The sequence below is a fragment of the Schistocerca gregaria genome, chromosome 5 (assembly GCF_023897955.1).
Source record: "Schistocerca gregaria isolate iqSchGreg1 chromosome 5, iqSchGreg1.2, whole genome shotgun sequence".
Classification (NCBI taxonomy): Eukaryota; Metazoa; Arthropoda; class Insecta; order Orthoptera; family Acrididae; genus Schistocerca; species Schistocerca gregaria.
In genome coordinates, this window is record NC_064924.1 from 169,687,321 (window position 1) to 169,710,831 (window position 23,511).

Sequence of the window (23,511 nt, forward strand, 5' to 3'; positions counted from 1 at the left end):
ATGATTCACACTGTTACTTCATAATTCGTAAATCTTCGCCGCACAATATTAAGGCCAAACGTTTAAAATCAAAATTTTTAACTCAGTCGCGTGGTTTGCTATAAGAAAATAATTCTTTAGTTTTTTTTTTCAACTGAAAGAAACTAATTTAGGTTTTTTACTAACATAAACAATTTACAGCTTGTAAGAGCAAATTTAGCTTATAGTAACAATTCTCAGTGACGGCCACGTCTCGGATGCATTCATTACAAAGACGCGTACAGTTCTACTGGACTCCCTATTGCCTGTAGTGAAATGAGACAGTCAGCTGCGGATCTAACAAGCAGTTGAGCATCGGCTGAGGTTCAAACATCGACGACTTCATGTATCACCATAGAAAAAAATTCGTAGCTGTGACAGCCGGCGATCGCCCAGTCTTTACAACCCAGCGAGAAGTGTGTCTGTTGCTCAGGTAGGATAACAAGTGCGGCACCACCTCCGATTGGACACCAGGCGAGTGCACCACTTATAGGTTGCCTGCAGATAAGATCCAATTCGTTGATCTTGTATGATTCCAGCCGGCAACCGATGTGTAGATTTTCATCACTCGAGACATAAATATCGGGGCAGTTGGAAAGACCATCATTGTTGAAAGACGCCTCACTCGTGAACAGTGCAGACTGCGAAGTTTAGCACTGCAATGTTGCAATGGATGATGTGTTTACAGCTGAACTCAGGGTACAGAACAGTCTGTCCTCATCGCCTGCACACGTTGTTTATCATATAGCGGTGTAGCTACTGCCAAACTAGTACTCTAAAAGTGGTTCAAATAGGTCTAAACACTATGAGACTTAACATCTAAGGTCATCAGTCCCTTAGACTTACAACTACTTAAACCTAACTAACCTAAGAATATCACACACAACCATGCCCGAGGCAGGATTCGAACTTGCGACCGTAGCAGCAGCGCGGTTACAGACTGAAGCGCCAAGAACCGCTCGGCCACAGCGGCCGGCGAAACCAGTACTCTCCACACTGGATTGTTCGAAGTGTGATTTCGCAGGGAAATTAGGGGGGTCCTTGCTGATGAATTTTCGCCCACTTATTCCAATACTGTATCTTTAAATGCTACTGTTTGAACCTTAGCCACCTCTCTTTGGTTTGAACGACTCAACTTCTCGCTTAAGTCTCTATACATGGGGATGAAGATTTCCCACTAGGATCATGCCTGTTGCGAAACAATTCTCTGTATATTCCTTCAACATAGCAACAACTATATTCTGTTGTGTCATACATGAAATGCGTGTACCCAAGTCCCTGTGACGAGTACGGCTCCATCTACACCGACAAGTCGTGAAATATAAACTCCACCGGGGACGCATAACAGATGACTGTGTTATGTTTTTCAAGGTAGCAGCTCCAAGTCGTTAGCCGCCAATGACGTTTGAACCGCTCCACCGTTCCACACAACCCCGAAAGTGAAATAAAACGATGTTAACATCGCCTGCTCTGTAATAAGTAATGGGCCGACGGCATCCCCTTGTGGTCATCGAGAAGATGTCATATTACAAGATGTCGAACAACTGACTCATCCTTATGGAAAAATAATTAAGGAAAGTTGATGCAAGTGGTCTCCATTATGCGACTCACATAACTGAATACAATGTCGCTTGTTATCAGACTCATGTTATTAAATATGTCCAGGAAAATCTAATATCATCTACGAGGACGCACTGAAAAGTAATGCCTCCGATTTTTTAAAATGTAAAAACTCTTAAATCTATTTGGATAAAACGAACGTTATTAACCTTCCACGTCTTTAGTCTTCATGGCTACATATCTGTAGCCCTTTTGCAGCTAGAGGGCTCCAATTTGTTGCGTGTAACATGACAGTGTGTACGTAACTACATCGGCGCTTGAGAAACAGCGTATTTGAAGAGTCCATCCACACAAGGAGCACCTTCTCGTTCAGCGTGACGATGCCAGATTTCATACGAGCGCTGCGACATTTGCAGGAATCCGTTGCCCCTGATTCACTATAATCGATCATCCAACACACAGTCCCGACTTGGCCCCACCCGATTTACACATGCTTCCAAAACTTAAAGAATACTTTCCAGGACTTCACTTCGATAGTGGCGAATCGGTGCAAGCAGAGGTGAGGTTGTGGCTCCGTCAGCAGTTCGAAATTCTACAGTAACGGTATCAACAAACTGGTCTCTCTTTGGGAGAAATGTTTTCGTCGCCAGGATGACTTACGTTTTGAGAAACACATATGTAGACATGAAGAATAAGGATGTAGAATGTTAATAATGTTTGTTTTATATAAAAAGCTTTATGAGTTTTCACTTATAAAATTCGGAGGCGTTACTTTTCAACACGCTCTCGCAATCTAATCTAAACAGCAACAATACATCTCTCAATTTCTGTCAGCTATTTGGAAGTAGTGTGAGGGATAAGTTTTATAAGTTGCATACTAATAAAGGATACGTATATCGGGTACATGAGTCCGCGATCATTACGAACGTTTTTTGAATACAACCTTTAGACAGCTTATTAAAATATCTTTATTTATTACGACGTTTCGGCTGCTGAGATACCTGCAATTAAGATGAAAGGTACAGGCGTTCGTTATACAACACCTAGCTAAAAAGTATGTAATTGCAGGGTATTTATAAACGAAAATCGGGGTTTTAACGCTTCATAATATTTATTACATTAAACTTACAGTTATAAATGATATGTCAAATGAAAGAACCTTCTAAATGTTCAATGTGAGGAACATTTGTCACACGGCACACATGAAGTCTATAGCCGAGCGCTGGATAGGCCGCAAGAGACCCAATGACAGGGCTTGCTTTGCATGGCTTCCAAGTTCACCCGACTTAACGCCATGCGATTTTTTCCTTTGGGGCTTCATCAAGGATCGTGTGTACGTGCCTCCGCTACCAGCAGACCTCCCTGAATTAAGAAACCGGATTGAAGCAGCTGTTGCTACAATCACTGAAGACACAGTTATCAACGTTTGGGAAGAACTCGGCTATAGACTTGATGTGTGCCGTGTGACAAATGGTGCTCACATTGAACAATTATAAGGTTCTTGGTAAAACTGTTTGAGTTGCCCTTTCATTTGACATATCATTTATAACTGTAACTTTAATGTAATAAACATTATAAAGCGTTAAACCCTGATATTCATTTATAAACACCCTGTATTTACTAAATCTTGTTTTATAATTTGACTGTGAATGTTTATATTCTAAAGACGATCTGTCTTTTTATAAGTACGAGGAGACAAATATATACAGAGTGAACAGTAATAAAACCGACGAACTGCAGGGACGGATACCTGACTGGAAATGGAGGAAAAAAGGTCCTGTGAACATGAGTCCGGAAATGGACGGTGTTCGAGCAACGACAACAAATCGTCCCGGAACACAGCGTAGAGCTTCATTGCTTCCACTTCACAACAGATGCTGCCTTACACTCGTTGCAGGTGACAGGGATAGTGGCGGTTATCATGCTGGATTCACATAACCTACTTTGGCTTACACCATCTTTGTGGAACACTTGCCTGGAGCTTTTTTAGGGGTCGTCGCGATATCCTGTAGAAACCGGTCCTCCAAATCTGGTGAACGCACGATCCGCTGTCTCCCTACACGTTTGTCAGTCTGCAAAGACCCATGATCGCACAAATGCCGAAGAGGAACACACGGCACGCAGAGGAATTTTCGTTCGACAGTGCCCTCTACCGTGACAACGATACAGTTCCTGACATATATCTGTAGGACCTTTTATCCTCCACTTACAGTCAGGAATCAGACCCTACAATTTGTCAATTTTATTAATGTTCACCCTGTTTATGTCTATAAACAATAAAATAAAATTGAAGGCCACGTTCGCAACACTAGCGCCAGCTGTCGGCTAAAAGTTACATCTTTGTAAAATTTTTTGATCTCAGCTGTTAGTTAATGTACCAATAAGGCATAGGCTTTAATAATGACACAGAACCTGCTTTTATAAGTTCCAAAGTTTCTTGTTACTTTGTTGTTGTACACTCCTGGAAATTGAAATAAGAACACCGTGAATTCATTGTCCCAGGAAGGGGAAACTTTATTGACACATTCCTGGGGTCAGATACATCACATGATCACACTGACAGAACCACAGGCACAAACACACAGGCAACAGAGCATGCACAATGTCGGCACTAGTACAGTGTATATCAACCTTTCGCAGCAATGCAGGCTGCCATGCCATTTCCACCTGGCGCCTCAGTTGGACCAGCGTTCGTGCTGGACGTGCAGACCGCGTGAGACGACGCTTCATTCAGTCCCAAACATGCTCAATGGGGGATAGATCCGGAGATCTTGCTGGCCAGGGTAGTTGACTTGCACCTTCTAGAGCACGTTGGGTGGCACGGGATACATGCGGACGTGCATTGTCCTGTTGGAACAGCAAGTTCCCTTGCCGGTCTAGGAATGGTAGAACGATGGGTTCGATGACGGTTTGGATGTACCGTGCACTATTCAGTGTCCCCTCGACGATCACCAGAGGTGTACGGCCAGTGTAGGAGATCGCTCCCCACACCATGATGCCGGGTGTTGGCCCTGTGTGCCTCGGTCGTATACAGTCCTGATTGTGGCACTCACCTGCACGGCGCCAAACACGCATACGACCATCATTGGCACCAAGGCAGCAGCGACTCTCATTGCTGAAGACGACACGTCTCCATTCGTCCCTCCATTCACGCCTGTCGCGACACCACTGGAGGCGGGCTGCACGATGTTGGGGCGTGAGCGGAAGACGGCCTAACAGTGTGCGGGACCGTAGCCCAGCTTCATGGAGACGGTTGCGAATGGTCCTCGCCGATACCCCAGGAGCAACAGTGTCCCTAATTTGCTGGGAAGTGGCGGTGCGGTCCCCTACGGCACTGCGCAGGATCCTACGGTCTTGGCGTGCATCCGTGCGTCGCTGCGGTCCGGTCCCAGGTCGACGGGCACGTGCACCTTCCGCCGACCACTGGCGACAACATCGATGTACTGTGCAGACCTCTCGCCCCACGTGTTGAGCAATTCGGCGGTACGTCCACCCGGCCTCCCGCATGCCCACTATACGCCCTCGCTCAAAGTCCGTCAACTGCACATACGGTTCACGTCCACGCTGTCGCGGCATGCTACCAGTGCTAAAGACTGCGATGGAGCTCCGTATGCCACGGCAAACTGGCTGACACTGACGGCGGCGGTGCGCCATTCGACGGCCAACACCGCGGTTCCTGGTGTGTCCGCTGTGCCGTGCGTGTGATCATTGCTTGTACAGCCCTCTCGCAGTGTCCGGAGCAAGTATTGTTGGTCTGACACACCGGTGTCAATGTGTTCTTTTTTCCATTTTCAGGAGTGTATAACAAACGTCTGTCTCTCTCTACATTCCTTTAGTCTTAATTGCACGTATCTGACGATGGCAGTAACTGAAACTTCATAATAAATAAAGAAATTTTAATAAGCGATCTAAACAGCTATATTCAAAAGATTTTGTAAGTAGCATCATTACGGTATCCCCACAAGATAAAGTCAGTTATAGATAAAACAGAAGACCGATGCAATCTAAGTACCTACACAAAGACTAGTCCATGAGTAAACTGATCCACGAAAGTTGTGTCGTTGTCTGTATGAGCCGTAAAAGCCACGTTTTCATGTAAGTAATCTTCAGGTTTAGCCTTTACAACTTGTTGTACCAGCTCTGTGTAGCACTCACTGTATACTGAGACATGAAAGACGGTGACGAAGATTCGTTTGCAGGACATTGCACACCAGACATCCATTTTTGTGCTGACAGAATAACATCTATAGTTAAAGTGGGCTTTTCGTAGCCCAAATGAATGAATTCAGCGAACCCACACGCCTATCAATGTGGAATCTTGCCTCGTAAGATCAATTCAAAGCACGGAGTTCCTACTCTTTTGACATTATAAATTAGCCACTGACAGATAGCTGCAAATTGTTCTATGTCTTCAAGTAATGACTCATAAACAGCAACTTTAAGCAACTACGCAAAGCTGTTTGTGCCTTATTAGTGGTGAAACCAGATTGGCTAGATAGGAGATGCACAGACGTCCTGGCACCCAAGGAATATGCGATTTCACGTCGACAGTATTTTCTGGACTTAGTACTTTCAGTCGTCCACTTTAGGTTGCATCTCTTACACTTCCATTCTTACGGAAGTTATCGTATAGCTGCTTGATTGCAGACTTGTTTGATGCATACATACCAAACTTTTATGTAAAGCATTCTAAATTCCAGCATAATTGTCACATCTTCGAGGGTTCATCACAAATAAAAGTTATCAGCTCAACCTGCGACCATGAAAATTGGTGATGGAGTTTTGTCCTCCTCTCTATATTCGCAGTTAAGTGCGACACATTGTTCTCAACGGTGGATAACTTCGCGGAGACCTTGATTGTAAAAGTCTGAATTTTGTCTGTTAAGCAAAGGATTCACATTCAACATCACTTCGTCGTCATTCTGGACGTGACTGCCAGCAGTGGTTCCTTTGGCTGAAAAAAAATGAGAAGAAGTAACTGAACATCATTTCAGGAGAATACTGAGGGTGAGGCAAAATTTGATAGCGTGTGTGTGTGTAGTGTTGGTAACCGAGGAAACAACACATTACGGTCTATATGCTCAGGGAGCCAATAACAATGTAATTTTATTCAGTGTAACAGTGTAATAACGAAATACACTAAGAAAAAAAAATTGCACCAGGAAAGAATTATCCGAATCGGACGAAAATCGGTAAATGTTACGCACATATAGCGGTAAACAAATGATTACAACTTCAGAAAAACTGAATGATTCATTCAAGAGAAAGAGCTTCACAAACTGAGCAAGTCAACAATGCGTTGGTCCACCTCTGGCCTTTATGTAAACAGTTACTTGGCTTGCCATTGATTAACAGAATTCTTGGATGTCCTCCTGAGGGATATCGTGACAAATTCTGTCCAGTTGGCGCGTTAGATCGTCAAAATACCGAGTTGGTTGCACATAATGCTCCAACCGTTCTCAATTAGGGAGACATCCGACGAACTCGTTGGCCAAGGCAGGGTTTGGCAAGCACGAAGACAAGCAGTAGAATCTCTCGCCGCGTGCGAAAGGGCATTATCTTGCTGAAATGTAAGCCCAGGATGGCTTGCCATGATGAGCAACAAAACGGGGCGTATTTTATTTATTTATTTATCGTATGGCAATACAGACACATAGGAAAGAAACAGACAAATCACTAATATAACAAACGTTAATAATTGCAAACAAACATCACTAATATAACAAAGTTTAAGAATTACAAACAAACATCAAATCTATTAATATAATCTATCGACTGGGAGTTGCGAGCAGGAAGTCTTCGGGGCTCCCATTATAGGCTCTTCTGGAACACTCTTCAATAATGTGGCTGATTTTCTCCGCAGTCACACTGAGGGGATGGTTTTTTTACCCCATTTACACAGGGAGTAATTACATCTGGCATGACGAGTTCGAATCCTATTTAGAGTGGACCACGTTTTGCGTGGTAGGTCAAAACCAGGTGGCTTTTGTGTGATGCAAGGCATGTTATGATTTTGCCATGCGTTCCATTTTTCAGACCATGTGTTTGTGATACTGAAACCTTCTTTTACACAGGTCCTTGCTGTTCTCGTTGGCTGGTTCCTAGATCGAAGCCTATTAGTGTTTACAGCCTCGATGTCTTGGTGGATTGGCAGGCTTCGATTTCTCATGATGTTTTTGTATTCCCGTACAAGGGCGTCAGTACGTCGCAGGTGTGGCGGCGGGATGTGGCTTAATATTGGGAGCCATTGCGTTGGAGTGGGTTTAATGACTCCAGAAATCATCCTTAGGGTGTTGTGCAACTGGACATCCACCTTTTTTTTTTACATGTGGGCTGTTCAGCCAAATCGGAGCACAGTATTCTGCAGCCGAGAATACAACTGTTAAAGCAGAGGTGCGGAGAGTGGAGGCCGTTGCTCTCCAGGTACTACCACAGAGCTTTTGAATAATGTTGTTTCTTGTCTTTAATTTTTCGGCAGTCTTTGTTAGGTGCTCTTTAAAAGATAGTGTTCTGTCCATCGTCATACCCAAGTACTTCGGAGTTTTATTGTGCTTGAGAATGGTGTTTTCAAATCGAATGTTGAGTTCTTTCCAGCTAGTTTGTTGTTGAGATGGAAGCAACTAACCTCTGTTTTGGAAGCATTTGGTTGAAGTCTCCACTTACGGAAATATTCGCCCATTATCTTCAGGTCTTTCGTTAGGACGTCGTCAGATGCTTCAGTTGTGCTACATCTTGTAGCGAGGGTCCAATCCTCAGCATGCCCGAACTTTCTTGATTGTGTTTCCGGCAGGTCTGCAATATAGAGGCTAAACAGCAGTGGTGCGAGCACTGGTCCTTTTGGTAAGCCATTCTTTAGTTTTTTGATGGAGATGTATTCATTACCCTTACTTATTTGTAACACCCTATCAGATAGTCTGAGGATCTCCTGACTATAAGACACTTTCAGAAAAAATGACAACGGGGCGTAGAATATCTTCGACGTGCCAATATGCTGTAAAGGTGCCGCGGATGTCAACCAGAGAGGTCCTGCTATGAAAACAAATGGCACCCTAGACCATCACACCTGGGTGTAGGGCTGTAAGGCGGGTGACGTCAGGTTGGTACTCTACTACTGTCCTGGGCGTCTTCAGACAAGTCTTTGGTGCTCACTGGGGCAATGAATCACCTTGACTGGAGTGGAATTGTCTTGAGTCCCGATGAGCAGCGAAGACGTGCCTGAAGACGCCCTGGACAGCGGTGGAATACCAACCTGAGTGACACCTGCTATACTGTCCATAAAATAGAAGCGATGGTCTGAGGTGACATTTCATTTCATAGCAGCATGCCTTTGGTTGTCATCCGCGGCACATTTGCAGCACAGCGGTACGCCGACGATATTGTACACCCCGTTTTGTTGCCCTTCATGGCAAGTCACCCTTGCCTTACATTTCAGCACGATAAAGCCCTTTCATATACGGCGAGAGATTCTATTGTTTGTCTTCGTGTTTGCGAAACGCTACCTTGGCCAGCAAGGTCGCCGAATCTCTCCTCAATTAACAATATTTCTAGAATTATGGGCACCGTCCACCAACCATCTGGGAATTTTGATGGTCTAACGCACCAGTTGGATAGAATTTATTACGATATTCCTCCGGACGCTATCCAATAACTCTGTCAGTCAATACCAAGCCGAATAACTGCTTGCATAAAGATAGATGTGGACCAGGGTGCTATTGACTTGCTCAGTTTGTGAAACTTTCTTTTGAATAAATCATCCAGTATGTCTGAAATGGTAATCATTTGTTTGTCTGTACATATACGTCACATCTACCGATTGACAGATAATTCGTTCATGGTACGTCGGTCTTTTTTTGTCGTGGAGTGTACAATATCATTTTCTTTGAACAAGAGTCGGCATTACTTGATTCAGGTTGATGCACTAGGATAACGCAATGGATAATTACTGACATTGTATGGGGATGTTGGTATGAGGACGAAATTCGTGGTGAAGGTGTCCGATTAGGATGTAATCGGAGACGAGTCGGAGGCAAAGTCCAGCGGACCACTGGACTGCATTGGACTCCAATGGATGAACAGTAGGCATGGTCAGCATAGAGAATGGAATGTAGAATGCACTCGATGAAAGAACTCTGATTCATAGACCGCTGGGCGCGCCTTGCACAGAGCCCGCAGGGTAGAATGCACTCGGTGAAGAGGAACGAGGGGCGATCACCATAAAGTCTGGAGTGCAAACCGGTTGGAGAGCAGTCCGGCGGAAGAGCACCAGAAGAGACACGTGCCTAGTGGAAATGTGGTAGCGCCGCGATTGCAGCGCTGTTTGCGGCGATGCTTCTTCCTCTGAGGGCGAAGCTGTTCTTCATGGTACCATGGCAAGTGCTGGCAGTTCGGCTGTAAACAACCTGTGTATCTGTGTGTTGCTGCAGATTGTTTTCGTCCGGGCTCCACAGGAAGTGTCCTTGGTGCTCCAGAGCTGAGGCAGCCCGCAGTTCACAACTGCATGGTTGGAGGCCGTGTAGCCAGGGGATACAGTGGTGTGACTGTGTTCCACATAGAATGAGCTGGTGCGTTGTCATGGAGCAAACACACCCTTTTGGACAGCTTCCCATGATGCTTAGTTCTGATAACCTCCCTTAACCTCGTCATGTCATTTGTGTCGTAAGCTCCCTTAATGGGTTTTCCTTGAAAACATAGCCTGTTAGCACCACAGCATCGAAATTCCCCCCTCCCCCCCCCCCCCCCCCCGCCTAAATAAAGAAAAAAAACTCAGCATCACCTCCTCCTTTGATGGGTCCTCGCCAAATACGGCAGTGGGAAGTGCTTGCTTTGTTACTTTCTCACAGGGTCATAGAGATACCAAAATTACTGGTCAGTGGTAATTGGGCGGCTAAAGAAGCAATCTAGATTGACTGGCACAACTGTATTATTCCCTCTGCTACGGCAGTCCGATGGGCGTTTCGTATGGATGTGAGGAGTTGTGCAACCTACTAAGTGCAGAACTTCGTCATTTTAAAAATGCTGTGCAATATGATGAACACTGACCCATGGCGCCTTTTCGTTTTTTTCACTATCGTCTGGTTTGTGAACGCCAGTGTTCGATCACCAGCATCTCAAACTCTCTTTCAATTCCCAGTTCTTCACAGAGACATGGTCCGCCACTTCTTTCTTCGTCAATCAGAGTCGTTTGAGCACCCTACAAACGTCTGTGCCACTTAACCACTGTCATATGTGTGATAACATACAGAGATCATGTTGCCATACCAGAGATGGACACGCGAATCGATACCACAGGCATTAGCGAGGGCTCGCTACAACGCGCAACGACCTACGGAAGGCTGGCCAGAGTGGACGTGCGGTTCTAGGCGCTTCAATCTGGAACCGCGCGACCGCTACGGTCGCAGGTTCGAAACCTGCCTCGGGCATGGATGTGTGTGATGTCCTTAGGTTAGTTAGGTTTGAGTAGTTTAAAGTTCTAGGGGACTGATGACCTCAGAAGTTAAATCCCATAGCCATTTGAACCATTTTTTTGAACCTACGCAAGGCGGTCCAGGAAACTATGCCTCCCTCTCTGCACAGCAGCGCTCTCACACTGAGGTCAATATAGTGTCGAGCCTACCCAGTTCGTGACCTAATCAAAGGAGTAAGCATCATAGTACAGAACCAACCTGATAAAGTGTCTGATGTACTTGTTCTTATAAACGTTGAAGATGGTAGTGCAAGAAACCAGTTTCTTAATTAGTGCATCAAGTTGTAAATTATCCAGTATTCCTGTGGAAAAAATTGTATCAAAGTTAAGTAAATCTTTTATTGGCTCAAATGGTTCAAATGGCTCTGAGCACTATGGAACTTAACTGCTGTGCTCATCAGTCCCCTAGAACTTAGAACTACTTAAAACTAACTAACCTAAGGACATCACACACATCCATGCCCGAGGCAGGATTCGAACCTGCGACCGTAGCGGTCACGCGGTTCCAGACTGTAGCGCCTGGAACCGCACTGCCACTCCGGCCGGCAAATCTTTTATTCATTAATGTAATAATGTGAACTAATATTTCATGAATTAGAGTTCCTATGTGCTGGCTCACTGAGAAGTCAAAGAACTCACAATCGTGGCTGGACGAAAGCGCTTTCGCTTGGCCACTACATTGTGATCGTGGATTGTTGCCGTATACTTCTACCTCGTCAGCGTGGACTGTTGCAGCGTTATTACCCTTCGAACCAAGAAAATGACTTACTGGATGGTAGTTCAGTTTGTCTACAGGCTGCACTATTATTATTTTGCTCCTCTAACGGCGTGCTGCAGTGCTATGGCGCGGGGACTTCAATGTGTACCAGGACTGCAGACATATACTTGAAAACAAACAAAAAATTAACTACTTTACAATTTTCGAGGTGATAATTTAAATTTTTCAACTATCCCTCAAATATACTGAAATGTTCTTTCCTATAACGTGTCACCCATTGCATCACTTTGGAAATACTCTGTACTTTCTACCTTTTTTGCCAGAAACACATTATGCAATGTCGATTATAGAGAAATGAACCGTTCTCATGCTACAAAATGTAGTCATCATCAGAAATATCTGTAAGAATAACAAGAACTATAACAACAACGACCAACCACTTTCAAATATATGTAAGCATGAGCGAGTCACATATCAGTTAACGAATGAAGCATGCACAGGTCAGTCAGAATTGGAATTACTACGCCCAACATGTATTACGAGCATCGTGCCGTGTATTGTCCGAGAGCATCAAATTGTCTCCTTTGCTAGTTAGTGCTGCCTCTCCTCCCCAAACGCAATATCACATGATCACACTGACAGAACCACAGGCACATAGACACAGGCAACAGAGCATGCACAATGTCGGCACTAGTACAGTGTATATCCACCTTTCGCAGCAATGCAGGCTGCTATTCTCCCATGGAGACGATCGTAAAGATGCTGGATGTAGTCCTGTGGAACGGCTTGCCATGCCATTTCCACCTGGCGCCTCAGTTGGACCAGCGTTCGTGCTGGACGTGCAGACCGCGTGAGACGACGCTTCATCCAGTCCCAAACATGCTCAATGGGGGACAGATCCGGAGATCTTTCTGGCCAGGGTAGTTGACTTACACCTTCTAGAGCACGTTGGGTGGCACGGGATTCATGCGGAGGTGCATTGTCCTGTTGGAACAGCAAGTTCCCTTGCCGGTCTAGGAATGGTAGAACGATGGGTTCGATGACGGTTTGGATGTACCGTGCACTATTCAGTGTCCCCTCGACGATCACCAGAGGTGTACGGCCAGTGTAGAAGATCGCTTCCCACACCATGATGCCGGGTGTTGGCCCTGTGTGCCTCGGTCGTTTGCAGTCCTGATTGTGGCGCTCACCTGCACGGCGCCAAACACGCATACAACCATCACTGGCACCAAGGCAGAAGCGACTCTCATCGCTGAAGACGACACGTCTCCATTCGTCCCTCCATTCACGCCTGTCGCGACACCACTGGAGGCGGGCAGCACGATGTTGGGGCGTGAGCGGAAGACGGCCTAACGGTGTGCGGGACCGTAGCCCAACTTCATGGAGACGGTTGCGAATGGTCCTCGCCGATACCCCAGGAGCAACAGTGTCCCTAATTTGCTGGGAAGTGGTGGTGCGGTCCCCTACGGCACTGCGTAGGAGCCTACGGTCTTGGCGTGCATCCGTGCGTCGCTGCGGTCCGGTCCCAGGTCGACGGGCACGTGCACCTTCCGCCGACCACTGTCGACAACATCGATGTACTGTGGAGACCTAACGCCCCACGTGTTGAGCAATTCGGCGGTACGTCCACCCGGCCTCCCGCATGCCCACTATACGCCCTCGCTCAAAGTCCGTCAACTGCACATACGGTTCACGTCCACGCTGTCGCGGCATGCTACCAGTGTTAAAGACTGCGATGGAGCTCAGTATGCCACGGCAAACTGGCTGACACTGACGGCGGCGGTGCACAAATGCTGCGCAGCTAGCGCCATTCGACGGCCAACACCGCGGTTCCTGGTGTGTCCGCTGTGCCGTGCGTGTGATAATTGCTTGTACAGCCCTCTCTCAGTGTCCGGAGCAAGTATGGTTAGTCTGACACACCGGTGTCAATGTGTTCTTTTTTCCATTTCCAGGAGTGTATATATATGTGCCGAGTGACTAGGGCTTCCCATCTCGTAGACCGTTCGTCGGGTGCAAGTCTTTCGAATTGACGCCACTTCGGCGACTTGCGTGTCAATAGGGATGGAATGATGATGATTAGGACAACACAACAGCAAGTGTCCGAGGGGAGAAAATCTCCAACCCAGCCGAGAATCGAACCTGAGCCCTTAGGATTGGAATTCTGTCGCGCTGGCCACTCAGTTACCGGGGGCGGACAATGCAAACGAAACTTAAGATACCGACTTGCAAAGAAGCTTCTTTCTGTCGCGCAATGTAATAAAAGAAATAACGCAAGAAAGGTTAGAAAGCCAAGAACTGTAATACAGTACACAGATAAAGAAAAATGCCTTACGACTGTTAGCAAGCGGGGCTCTTACAAAAGATTCCGTTCAACATGTCAGCTTCTATTAATGCACGTGGTATCACATTGTGGTTAATACATGCGCCGGCTGCGGTGGCCGAGCGGTTCTAGGGGCTCAGTCGGGAACTGCGCCACTGCTACGGTCGCAGGTTCGAATCCTGCCTCGGGCATGGATGTGTGTGATGTCCTTAGGTTAGTTAGTTAAGTCCCATAGTGCTCAGAGCAATTTGCACCATTTAATACATACAAAAGCCATGGAACACTGTTCGCATTGTAAATTCAAGATCGCTGTTATAACTCCTGATTTAGATATTCACCCTGCCCATAACCCGATCCTATCCTTTTTAGGCCCATTTTACAGACGTATGTGAGGTTCGATCCCAGATTTATTCGATTCGATTTCCCTACCCATGAGAAAGCAATGCAGACACTTAGGCTATATTAGGTATGATGCTGAATAATCCACTGCCCGGATAGCAGAACAAATACACAAGAAAAGCTTCGGAAGAGGCATCGTCCTAATCAGAAGAAAATGGTAAATACGAGTATACTATCTGATAAAAAGTATCAGGGCACCCATATCTCGTACGGAATTGCTCACTAGATGTCACGAGAGGCGGATCCACCAGTATAACCGAAGTCGGGGAGTAAGGCAGATGGAAAACCGCATAAAAACCATCCACAGAATGGCCGGCTCACTGGACGCCGACACAAGTCCGGCAGGCGGATTCGTGATGGGGACCAGGCGCTCCTTCCCACTTGGGAAACTTAAACCTAGCTAACCTAAGGACGTCACACACAGCCATGCCCGAGCCAGGATTCGAACCTGCGACCGTAGCAGCAGTGCGGTTCCGGACTGAAGCGCCTAGATCCGATCGGCCACAGCGGCCGGCACGCGAAGGTACAACCGCAGTTAAACCAACACCAGGCTGACCTCATATACCGACAGACTGGAAATGGCGAGCATTACGGTAGTTGGTTGTAAAAATCGTATGAAATCAACGAAAGGAATCAATCGTGAGTCCCAAAGTGCTACCAGCAGCCCGACTAGCTCGACAACTGTGCGTGGAGAACTGAAAAGAATGGGCTGCAGTGGTCGGGCACTTCCTCAGGAGCCACACATTTCTGTGGTCAGTGTTAAGCAACGGTTGAGATTATGTAAACAGCGATACCATTCCACAGTGGATGACGAGGAATGTAAATGTTTTGGAGTGATGAATCAAGCTATACTCTACAGCAAACTGATGGGAGGGTTTGGGTTTGGGTTTGGAGAATTCCTGGAAAACGTTATCTGCTCTCGTGTACCGCCAACATTGAAGCACGGAGGAGGTGGTGTCAAGGTATGGCGATGTTTTTCGTAATTAGATTGTGGTTCTCTTATTGCGTTTAATAAATTAAAAAAGTGAGGAAGTATATGAACACATCTTACAGCATTGTGCACTACGTACAATAGAGGAACAGTTGAAAGAAGGCGACTGTTTGTATCAGCTTGACGATACATCCCGTCATGAACCAGTATCTGTGATATGATTGTTTCTAGAGAATAACATTCCTGAAATGAACTGGCCTACCTGAAGACCCGACCTGAACCCAACTGGGCATCTTTGGGATGAGTTAGCAAGTCGCCTTCACTACAGCCGTAGCGTCCAGCATCACTACCTTAGGTACCAGAAACATCGGAACGTTCTCAGGCTTCTCAGGGACTCCATAGATGTACCAAAAATATTACGAATTTGTGAAAGAACGGCGTTATGACAAATTTAAGAGAAACGCGTTTGATTGCTTTTTTGAGACAACCGTGTAACGAATCAAGAGTTAAAATTACTGCAAAAAATAGTAAAAGTGATATTAGTGAATAACGCAACCAGCTACAAATGATTTTACAGTGCTTTCATTTTACACCTACAAACGGTTTCGCGTATCCATGCCCATCTTCAAAGGACTAATGTTTCCAGTTACATGAGTGTTGTCAACAGCAGCATGTCGTCAGCTCCAGCACTAAGAATATTTGAATATGTAGTGCTACTTTTACGTTGTCTCAATGATAAAAAAGCTGTGATACTTGCATTTATTTAGATATAAGGTGATACAGTAGTATAGACTTACATATGTCCCAGTAGACGGCGTTTCGTCTTGCCACGCTCCCTATACACTTCCAGGGCAATGTACGAGTTGTAGTGTGAATAGCACGCACATTTTACACACATCGCAATACACTTCAAAATATTTGTCACGTCAGTCTGGGCCTCACACATATGTTTTACACTCGGTGCTTTTATTTACAAAACAACGAGCATTCACTAAGCAGAGATATCATTGTTTTCTTATTGAGCAAATATCTGAACTAAGCAAAGAAAATATGTTGAAGGTGCAACACGTTAAAAAAGAAAAAAGCTTTTACTCGAAGAATGAACTTAATGAACTTATTATTTGAAGGCTCTAGAAGGACATTTGTTAATCAACTGGTACCAGAATTTCAACGAAACATTATAACAATCAGCGAGCATATTGTAATATATATATAATGTACATATATTCTGATGATAATTAAAGTTTATAAGTTAATTGAAAGCAACACGAAACTAAAAAGTTAGAGTGTGAGGGAAGATCAGCGTAATTGCTCAATTTTAGAGTTTGGATTTAATTAATTTCATATCGGCGTCATGCACAAATATTTTCAAACATAAATATATGAGAACTATACTTATGATTATTTTAATAGGTGTTAAAAGTAAGGAATTTTGTTATTGTGGTATTCAAAGTAGCTATTTTTATTGTTTGTATTTAGGTCTCTCCTTGTTTTCTACCATTGTAGTTGTTATGAGATTATGTGGCACAGGTGTCATTCTTTTACACTGAGAAATTCTTGTTTAAATTTCTGACTGTTTGGGGTACGTTTTATGTTTAATTTCTGTGAACATTTCAAGGAATTTATGTAGAAATTGTTTATTACATAGCTATACTTGCTCATTAAGAATGCGTTGGTGTAAAATGAGGGTTTAAGATACATTTCCACTTCTTCCAGGAGGTCAATTTTCTTACTTTGTTGGTTGTATGTAGTATACATAAATTGTCTTTAATACTATAAACAAAGTGCCCATGCTCATACACGTGAGTGGCGATTGCAAATTTACTCAGTTTTTTTATTCTCAACGCGTCCATATCCTCGCGGCTTCTAATATTAAAGCTTATGCCTATTTGGCCGAGATAAAAAGCTGAATCGGTTGTCACAAACAATTTTACAAATTCCTGACTTTTCAAGGCGTAGGAGGGTGGCTTTGATGCTGCGTACTATATGGTGTTGGGCAGTGTTACTGGTATGGAAACTTGTTTTATCTCCTGTCTTTCGGAAAAAAATCGCAACTTGATATGAGATTCTGCCTAGGAAAGGAATGCATGAAAATATTTTCTGCTGTAGGTTGTGTATTTACTGAAAATAATTGTACACCTGCAGTTTTATTATGAAGGTGGTCAATTATTTGTAGCTTGTATCCATTTCTCTTAACACTTCAACAGACACTTGCCACGCGGTTTCCTATTATGTAGCGGCCAGCACACAAAACAGGTAATCGGAAACGAAACACAGACTTTCCAGTTAAATTATTGATGTAATTAAATGTACTTTGCCTACCCGGCTAGCCGCGCTATCTAACGCGCTGCTTCCCGAGCGGGAAGGCATGCCTCCGTGACTCCTTTTATATTGGCGAGACATCTAGTAACCAATTCCGCATGAGATTACGGTGTCCAGAAACTTAATCAGACAGTGTATTCATATTTTGCATTTTCTTCCAATTAGGATGATTTTCTTATACATTTCTTCTGGTATCCGGGCAGCGAATTCTGCAGCTCCATACATAAAATGAGTGCATGTATTGCTCTGTCGTGGATGGGTAAATCGAATGGAATTAATCTCGGATCGAACCCCACCCCGTGTCTAGAAAATGGACCTCAAAACGATAAGCTCTGGGTATGGGCAGGGCGAAAGTCTAAGTACTAAACCAGATCTTCTATTGACGAAGTGCAAATTGCAATGCCAGCAGTGTTCCATGGCTTTTGCATCATGTTGTAACGCCACACAGCCCTGCTCACTACGAAAAATCTCGTCGTTGTTTTCTGTTAATTTATTGGCTCTCTCTGGGGACGATTTCGCTTATCATCTTGCCAATATCTACATCTACATATATACATCAATAGCCACCAAGGGGGTTGTAGGGGAGGGCATTAATCGCGCCAGAGTCATATTTCCACCCCCCCCCCCCCCCCCACTCGCGGATCGAGGAGGGAAAAACGACTGTCTGAACGCCTCAGTACGAACTCTAATTTTCCTTATCTTTGAATGGTGATCAGTGCGTGATTTGAAAGTTGATGGTAATAATATATGGTCTACGTCCTCAGCGAAGATCGGATTTTTGAATTTAGTGACCAGCCCCTTCCGTTTAGCGCGTCGTCTATCTTCAAGTGTGTCCCACTTCAAACTTTCTACGAGATTTAGAACGATCTCGCAATGACTAAATGCACCAGTCTTGAATCTTGACGCTGTTATTTGGATCTTCTCAATCTCTTGAATCAGACCCACCTGGTAAGGGTCCCATGCAGACGAACAATAAGATTGGACGAACTAAAGTATTGAAAGAAATTACTTTGTTGAGGAATTGCATCGCTTCAGGATTCTACCAATAAACTGCAATCTAGAGTTCGCCTTATCCATTACTTGTGTGATCTCATCGTTCCATTTCAGATCATTTCGAATAGTCAGACCCAGATACTTGACGGATGTTACCGTTTCCAAAGACTGGGCATTTATTTTATACTCGTACATTAATGTGGATTTTCGCCTTGTTATACGCAGTAGGTTACACTTACTAATATTGAGAGATAACTGCCAGTCATTACACCACGCATTTATTTTCTGCAAATCCTCACTGATTTCTTCACAACTTTCGTGTGATACTACTTTCCTGTACACTACAACATCATCGGCAAACAGTCTAATGCCGCTGTCGATACTATTAATCAAATCGTTTATGTAAATCGTAAAAAGCAGAGGACCTATTACGCTGCCCTGGGGCACACCTGAAGTTACGCTTGTTTCTGTCGAAGCCACGCCGTTCAGGACGACATTCTGTTCCCTGTCTGTTAGAAAACTTTCTATCCAACCGCATACGTCATCGGATAGACCGTAAGCGCGCACTTTTTGGAGCAAGCGACAGTGCGGAACTGCATCGAACGCCTTTCTAAAGTCTAGGAATATGGCATCAATCTCGGAGCCGGTTTCTAGAGCCTGTTGTATATCATGCACAAAGAGGGCCAGTTGTGTCTTGCATGACCACAGTTTCCTAAAACTGTGCTGGTTTCTGCAGATGAGCTTCTCAGAGTCTAGAAAGGTCATTATGTCTAAAGACAAAATATGCTCCGTGACTCCACGACAAATCGATGTTAATGAAATTCGCCTGTAATTATGTGCATCTGATTTTCTACCCTTTTTATAGATTTCTATGACCTGGGCCTTCTTCCAGTCCCATGAAACTTTACGCTGTTCCAGTGATCTCTGACAGACGATGGATAAGAATGGTGCTATATTTGCAGCATAGTCAACATAAACTCTTACGGGGATAGCGTCTGGGGCAGATGCCTTCCTGGCGTCTAAGGATTTTAACTGTTTTATAATCTCAGATACACTAAACACTATGTCAACCATCTTTGCGTTTGTTCGATAACTGAAAGGGGGAACAGTGCTGCAGTCCTCTACCGTAAACGAGTTTTTGAAAGCTAGGTTTAGAATTTCAGCCTTCTGTTTATTATCATCCGAAGACCCCAAGCAACCTGCTTCTGGGACGCTCACCACTTGCGCTGCTTCCGCCATATTCCGACACACAAAGTAGTCCGTCCAAATTAACAAAGATTTCTGCAACTTTCCCACATTCAGGCATTCTAAAGCTATTTCCTATGGCTAAATGTCATTGTTCTTGAGCAGATATGACTATTGTATTTTAATTCTATAGAAAATTCTTGTAAGATATATAGCGCATGGATACACTATGTAAGCATACTCATTTCCTGCTAAAATAGCCAACATGTGGAAATAGTGGTGGTGGTGGTTAGTGTTTAACGTCCCGTCGACAACAAGGTCATTAGAGACGGAGCGCAATCTCGGGTTAGGGAAGGATTGGGAAGGAAATCGGCCGTGCCCTTTCAAAGGAACCATCCCGGCATTTGCCTGAAGCGATTTAGGGAAATCACGGAAAACTTAAATCAGGATGGCCGGAGACGGGATTGAACCGTCGTCCTCCCGAATGCGAGTCCAGTGTGCTAACCACTGCGCCACCTCGCTCGGTTGTGGAAATAGTATCTTTGCATTATTTCAAAGGGCCTCTATGATGAGATCTACCTCTGAACATCGATGTTACTGTAATGTTATAATGTGTTAACCAAAGTGATACTATCTCTGTTGGTTCATAACGGCCAGGGGACATCGACTGTATGTACTCTTCAATGTCAATAAAGTTTACCAACAGCCACACTCTTTAAGATATTTTATTTTATTCTGAAAGCAACCAGTTTCGGCTATTCATTCTGCCATCTTCAGTCCCCTTACGTTTCTTTTCAAATCAATGAACTTATCGTTGCTGTCACGTCTTCGTATGAAGCATCCGCTCAATGATTGGCATTCACGATATCCAGTTTTATGCCGCTATACGATAAGTTCGTTGATTTGAAAATAGGGTATGGGACCTGAAGATGGCAAAATTAATTGCGAAAACTGGTTACTTTCAGAATAAAGTTAACTATCTTAAAGTGTATGGCTTTTGGTATAGTTTATTGACATTGAAAAGTGATACTACGTCCATTATTAGGAGCAGACATCTTGAACAGAATCATTTGTAAGAGTCCTGTCTGCCAGACATCGTGAGGCATTGTCCTTTGTTTGTGTACTGTACTTCTGTTCTTGGCTTTCTAATCTTTCTACTGTAGTGGCACCACCGTTTAGGATAGGGAAAATTAGTTTTGTGTGATATTTGGAGCACGAGCTACTGCCAGGTGCAAGCCAGATTGCAGTAAGTTACACATACCAGCAGTTGCGAAGGCAAATAGAGGCCACAGGGGCCTAGAACTGCCGGAGAGGGCGCACGCAGCAGTTTCCATGGCGCAAGTCACAGGAAGAAGGGGGCCACTGGCCAACCTAAGTGTTACACGTACGTGACATGAACCAGTGTGGTTGGCAGAACAGAGGTACACAGCCAGGTATAAATAGATGCTGTTTTCTAACAAGATTCATTGAAGTGTGACAGCTCTCCTGGATGGCAGGGCATGTCACACCACCAGCTACACACAGAGCAGATGGGGCACCAGCATCCCAGTCCATGGCAGGTCACTGGCTCGACCCTCTGTGGCCAACATAGGGCATTCAAGTGTGGCAGCTCTCCTGAATGGCAGGGCGTATCACACCGCCACGCTACGCCCAGCAACAGATGGGGCGACAGCGTTCTAGTCCATGGTGGGCCGTCGGTTCGACCCTCTGAGGTTGACGTGGGGTCCGCAACCAGCCAGGGTGGGCCACTCTTCGGCTCGCTACCGTGGGCGTTCGTCTCGGTTCCCGACACACGCCGGAGACTTCCGAGGCGAGGGCCGCAAATGCGGACACCAATTAGCGGGCGGTTGTTGCCGCCATGTTCCCAGCTACGCCAGCCGAGGAAGAAGCAGCATCGGGGCAGGCCTACAGCTCCCAGCAGAGCAGCACAGTCAGTGAACAGTGGTCGCTGGTTCGGCTGCTGGCACAGCCCTCCTCACGAAATCGGAACTCTGCAGCTGGCATACGAGGCCAGCACGATACAGCGTTGCATTGCACAGGCCGCTTGGGTGCTTCCTCAACATTGCGGGACCTGTGGCGCAGACCGAGGTGAACGGAGATCTGTAGTGGAAACAAATAAATCATTTGGAAAGTTCCGCCGAATTTTAATACTGCACCTCCTGGCACCCAACCCACTACATTTGGTGTCTATACGCCACATTTGGCGTCTGATATCCACAACACTACCATCAACAGTCGACATCGATAAATCTAGAAGGCCTGAAATGTCCTTGATGGATATGCTACTGTGGTTAAAAAATGTTCAATTGTATGTGTAATCTTATGGGACTTAACTGCTAAGGTCATCAGTCCATAAGCTTACACACTACTTAACCTAAATTATCGTAAGGAGAAAGACACACAGCCATGCCCGAGGGAGGACTCGAACCTCTGCCAGAACCAGCCATACAGACCATGACTGCGGCGCTTAGATCTCTCAGCTAACCCCGCGCGGCGCTACTCTAGTGACTGAGGTCTCTTGAGTGAGGCACTCTGATGTTACTGCTTCTCTTTTGATAGCAAAATGTTCCATGTCTCATTATATAGTGGCAGGTCTGCCTCCCGTGACATCTAATGGTCAATTCCGTATTACATAGATACGTAGGTTGATCATTTAAAGTAAGTACAACACTTTTCGTGGGTACAGGAGGTGGTGCGGTCTGTTGGCAGGCGCGCTTCTTCCTGTCGCTGCTGGACGGCGGGTGGCAGCTGCCGAGCCGCGAGCAGATGCTGCGCGACACGGAGGAGGAGGCGGCGGAGCGCACTGCGGCCGGGCTCAGTGGCCGGCAGTTCCACATGATGGGCGAGCGCCAGGGCCGCTTCTACCGCGAGCTGGCCGCCGTGGGCCGCGTCGCGCCGCTGCCGCCCGTGCTGGCCAAGCTGCACGACGAGAGCAGCCGCCGCTTCCTCGAGGACCTGCCCGGCTACCGGCGGGACGTCTACCGCCTGCTCGACGACCACAACTACGTCCAGCTGCGCTGACGCCGGGCCAAATCGCGGCCACGGCCTGCAACGTCTGCCTTCCGCTGCCGAGCTACTCCTCAGTGTGCAAATACCGTTTCACGTACCCTGTGCAACGTTATATCTCTCTGATACCAATTAAATACAATTTGAAAGTCGATAATTGCTTCATTGTTGTTGTCGTGGTCTTCAGTCCCAAGGCTGGCCCCATTCCTGGTTCCTTATGCATGTCGTGATGTCGTAAAATTTCCAAAATACAGTATATTCACTACACTGTTACTTCTAACCTAGTTCTTATGCCGCACCATCAGCTTCAAAGTAGTACCCTTGTATTGTATTGTATTGTATGTTAACCGGGGACCTAGAAACGACGGAGAGGCTCCGTCCCCGCCGCAGCCGCAGTGGTCCACAACGTCACGACGACTACCGCAGCCCACTTCACCCCTCCTCCGCCCCACACCGAACGCAGGGTTACTGTGTGGTTCGGATCCGGTGGACCCCCTCAGGGGTACGTCCCACACCAGACGAGTGTAGCCCCTATGTATGCATGGTAGAGTAATGGTGGTGTACGTGTACGTGGAGACCTTGTTTGCGCAGCAATC

The 23,511-nt window shown here is 45.6% G+C and overlaps 1 protein-coding gene across 1 annotated transcript in view; it reads left to right on the plus strand.

Moving 5' to 3' along the window:
• The window catches only part of LOC126272888 (uncharacterized), a 123,643-nt gene extending 100,571 nt beyond the window's left edge, over positions 1–23,072 (plus strand). The window contains exon 7 of the mRNA XM_049976143.1: positions 22,619–23,072. Coding sequence (XP_049832100.1) covers positions 22,619–22,930 — 312 coding nt within the window. The 3' untranslated portion in view covers positions 22,931–23,072. The remainder of the gene's footprint in view (positions 1–22,618) is intronic.
• Positions 23,073–23,511: the final 439 nt, after the last annotated feature.